The sequence below is a fragment of the Pteropus alecto genome, unplaced genomic scaffold (genome assembly GCF_000325575.1).
Source record: "Pteropus alecto unplaced genomic scaffold, ASM32557v1 scaffold231, whole genome shotgun sequence".
Lineage (NCBI taxonomy): Eukaryota > Metazoa > Chordata > Mammalia > Chiroptera > Pteropodidae > Pteropus > Pteropus alecto.
Window position 1 is genome coordinate 1,592,304 of NW_006431805.1, and position 4,957 is coordinate 1,597,260.

At 30.2% G+C, this 4,957-nt stretch overlaps 1 protein-coding gene across 2 annotated transcripts in view; it reads left to right on the forward strand.

The window, feature by feature from the left end:
- The window catches only part of KLHL4 (kelch like family member 4), a 151,967-nt gene that overhangs the window by 118,216 nt on the left and 28,794 nt on the right, over positions 1-4,957 (forward strand). For both annotated transcript variants that reach the window (XM_025040407.1, XM_006905926.1), the window contains exon 9: positions 44-256. In XM_025040407.1, coding sequence (XP_024896175.1) covers positions 44-256 — 213 coding nt within the window. The remainder of the gene's footprint in view (positions 1-43; positions 257-4,957) is intronic.

Below are 4,957 nucleotides of genomic sequence, written 5' to 3' on the forward strand. Positions count from 1 at the left end.
ATATACACACCACACACAGACACACTTCTGTCTTTTTTTAAAGGCTGTATGCTATTGGTGGACGTGATGGAAGTTCCTGCCTCAAATCAATGGAATACTTTGACCCACACACTAACAAGTGGAGTCTGTGTGCTCCAATGTCCAAAAGACGTGGAGGTGTGGGAGTTGCAACATACAACGGATTCTTATACGTTGTTGGGGGTCATGATGCCCCTGCTTCTAACCATTGCTCCAGGCTTTCTGACTGTGTGGAACGGTAAAATATTTCTATTTATTTATGTACATATTTTAAGCTGCCAGAAAGTAGTCTCCCAAATAAGTGTTAATCCTTTCAGAGGATCGGTCCTTTGTAAAATTGCACATTTAGTTTTAAGCAATATTTTGAAGAACTCCTCTTTAGGTATTTCAGATCCATCAAAAGAAATGTATAAAGATATGCTGTTTTATTTTTTGACAGTCACTCTATAAAATAGAGACAAAAGGGATGTAAGAATAAATTTTATGCCAAGCTATATTACTCAACCTATTCACTAGCTCAAATCAAAATAACTTTACTGTTTAAAAAATTTAATCAATTCTCAAAGGAAGAATACTTACCACCACAAAATATACAAAAATAATTTCCCAAGAGAGGTGTTAATGTTCTGAACAATGACACTGTTGCATTAAGTATTTAATTTCCTAAAGGTGACTTCTTTGAATGGGAGACATTCATTTAATTTATAAAGTAGGATATGTTTGTTAAAATAAGTCAGTCATTTAACTTTGTAGTTGTACCATTCACATTCCCTTTCAAGACAGAAAATATATATGCGAAAGTAATAGTAAAATTATATTAACAGAAAACCAAATGGCAAATTTACAGTCAGTGTAATTGTCTGAATTCAGAGGACAAAGATCATTATGGGATGATGTCTTTAAGATAAATTCATGGAGTACGTAGAATTTTTACTTTGTAAGCATACTAAAGAATGGAGGGGATTTCAGGTCTATTAAAAAGTAAAAGAAAAAGTTTTATAGAGAAGAGCAGAGACTTTATGTTGAAATGTAATGTGGAAGGCTAATTCAAAACATGATTAAGTACCAGACTGTTTGACAGCCTGGATTTTTGCCTTGTAAACAAAGCAATAATTAAATTTTGGGGAACTGGAATGTTACGAAGAAAGTTGTTTGGGTAAAATTGATCTAACAGTGATATATAGGATACGTGTAAGAAGTACTAAAGAGATATTAATATTATTATTTTGCTTCTGAGAAGCATACCAGTCAATTATAATTAATAATGCTAATACTTTATTTCTTACAGGGATTTATTAATCTATAGTAGTTTACATTTTTACAGTTTAATCTTAAGTGACCAGCTCCCTGCTATTCAGTGTATATCTGGAATGCTTCTCCTGATATCAATTCTTAAGAGATGCAAACATATTTTATTTTAACATTATCCAAAATGTAAATAAGGTTAATCAATGCCTCAAATATATAATATAGCCAAACACATGTGACACTGAGATTATCCACACCAGTTCTCCCCATAGTTACCAAAGTAATGATCGATCACCTCTTAATTATGCCACATATTTTTTTAATTTTTTTTAGTGTGGCAAAATTTCACTAGATGAGTTTGCCATTTTAACCATATTTACACATACAATTCAGTGCATTAAGTACATTCACATTGTAAAACATCACCATCATCTGTCTCTTGAACTTCAAACTGAAAATTTGTACATATTAAATAATAAATCCCCATTCTTCCCTCACCTCAGCTACTGGCAACCACCATTTTACTTTTTGTTTCTATAAATTTGACAATTCTAGATACTTCATAAAAGTGGAATCATAAGAAATTATCCTTTTGTGACTGACTTATTTTACTTAGCACAATTCTTCAGGGTTCATCTGTGTTATACCTTTTGTCAGAATTCCTTTCTTTTATAAGCTGAACAATATCACATTATATTAAGTATCACATTTTGTTTATCCATTTATTCATCAATGGACATTTGGGTTGTATTTATCTTTCAACTAGTGTGAACAATGCTGCTATGAACATAGTTATAGAAATAGCTGTTTGAAACTCTGCTTTTAATTATTTTGGTATATATACAGAAGCAAAATTCCTTTATCATATGGTAACTATATTTTCAAAATTTTGAGGTACCTCCATACATTTTCCATAGTGGCTGCACCATTTTATATTCTCACCAACAAAGCAAAATTGTTCTATATTTTGTACATCCTCACCAACACTTGTTATTTTCTGTTTTGTTTCATTTTGCTTTTAATAGTTATTCTAATGAATTTGAGATGGTATCTCTTTGTGGTTGTGATATTGACTATCTTAACAGATGCTATAGGCCATTTTCATATCTTTAGAGAAAGTCTATTCGAGTTCTTTGCCCATTTTTAATTGGGTTTCTTGTCTTTTTGTTCTTTTTAGTTGTAAGTGTTCTTTATATATTCCATATATTAATACTTTGTCAGGTAAGTAATTTGTAAATCATTTCTCTCATTCTGGGATTGCCTTTTCCTGTTGATAGCGCCCTTTGATATGCATAATATTTAATATTCACTATGTCCAATTTATTTATATTTTCTTCGTAGGAAGTACTTTTATCCAAAAAAAAATGATTGCCAAATCCAATGTCATGAAACATTTCTCCTTACATTTCTTGTAAGAGTTTTATAGTTTTAATCCATTTGAGTTAATTTTTATATATGGAGTAGAGTAAAGCTCTGAAATAATTATTTTCCATGTGTATATCTAATTTTTTCATAAGCATTTGTTGAAAAGACTTTATTTTCCCCATTAAATGGCCATGGACCCTTGTCAAAAATTATTTAACCATGTGTATGAGAGTTTATTTCTGAGATCCCTCATTTCTATATATCTAGATCTATATATATCTATATATCTATATCTATATATCTACATAAATATATATATAGATCTAGATCTAGATAGATATAGGTATCTTTATAAAAGTGAAATCATAAGTGTGTATATATATATATTTAGTTAGTTTTATTACTGTATCTTTGTAGTAAGTTTTGAAATCGGGATGTGTGAGACTTCAAACTTTATCTTTTACAAAATTATTTTGGCTATTCTAGGTCTCTGACATTTTATATGGATTTATAATGGATTTTTTCTGCAAAAAAAAGTTGGATTATTAATAGAGATTGTGTTAAATCTGTATATCACTTAGGTGGTATCGATATTTTAATAATATTAAGTCTTCCAATCCAAGAACATGAGGCATCTTCCTATTTATTGATGTCTTCTTCAATTTCTTCCTTTTCAGTGTGGATGCATTTTATTTCTTTTTCTTGCCTGATTGCTTTGACTAGGGTTTTAGTACTATGTAGAATAGAGGTGGTACAAATTGCCATCCTTGTACTGTTCCTAATCTGCAATGAAAACTTTCAGTCTTTCACATTTGAGTGTGGTATTAACTCTGAGTTTTCCATACATGGCATTTATTATGTTGAGGTAGTTTTCTTCTATTCCTAGTTTGGGTAGTGTTTTTATCATTAAAGTATGGTTGATTTTTAATGTACTTTTTTCTGCATCAGTTGAGATGATCGTGTTTTTTTCCCTCTTCATTCTGCCAATGTGATATGTTGCATAAGTTGTTTTTTTTATATAATAACCTGTCCTTGTATTCCAGGAATAAATTTCCCATTATTACAGTATAAAATGATTTTAATAATAATGGTGAATTCAGTTTGCTAGTATTATGTTAAACATTTTGCATCAGTAATCATTTGGGATATTAATGCACTGTAGTTTTCTTACAGTGTCTTTGTCTGACTTTATATCAGTGTAATGTTAACCTTATACAATGAGTTTTAAAGTGTTACTTCCTTTTCAATTTTTTGGAAGAATTTGAAAAGGGTTGGTGTTAATTATTCTCTAAATATTAGGTAAGATTCACCAGTAAAGCCATCTTACCTTAGTCTTTTGTTAGGAGACTTTTGATTACTTTGTTGGGAGACATTTGATCTTTCAATAATTATAGGTCTACTCAAATTTTCTGTTTCATTCTCATTCAATCTGCGTAGGTTGTGTGTTTCTAGGAATTTGTCCCTTTTTATCAAGATTAACCAAATTGTTGGTGTACAATTATTCACAGACTCTCTTATAATCTTTTTATTTTTTTCTGTAAAATCAGCACTGATGCCTTCCCCCTTTTATTATTTCATTTTTTAATGCCTACAGCATCTGGTATTCCTAGGTGGTCTCTCATCCAAGTACTAATCAGGCCCGACTTTGCTTAGCTTCCAAGATCAGATAATGCCCCTTCTTTCATTTCCAATATTAATTATGTGAGTTTTCTCTCATTTTCTTGTACTCAATATACCTAAAGTTTTATCAATGTTATTGATCATCTTTCAGAACCAGCTCTTGATTTTATTGATTTTCTTGTTTTTTTATTCTCTATACTATTTATTTCTACTATAATGTCTATTATTGTCTTCCTTATGCTAACTTTGAGTTTAGTTGCTTTTCTTTTTTTTACTCCTTAAAGTGTAAAGTTAGGTTGTTGATTTTCAGTTTTTCTTTCTCTTTAATGTAAGTATTTACAGCTATTGATTTTTCTTGTATCACAGCTTTTTCTGCATCCCATAAGATATAGTATGGTATGTTTTCACTTATATGTCTCAACATATTTTCTAATTTTCCTTATGGCATATTCTTTGACCCATTGGTTGTTTAAGTATGCATTCTTTTCCCCATATATTTATAGATATTCCAGTTTTCCTTCTGCTGTTGATTTATACTTTAATTCCATTGTGAAAAGACCTTGCACATTTTCAACCTTTTCAAATTTATTAAGACTTGCTTTGTGGCCTAATAACATATGGTAGATCTTAGATAATGTTCTATGTTTGCTTAAGAAAAATGTGTGTTCTCTTTTCTTTGGTAGAATTTATATGTGTGTGTGTATGT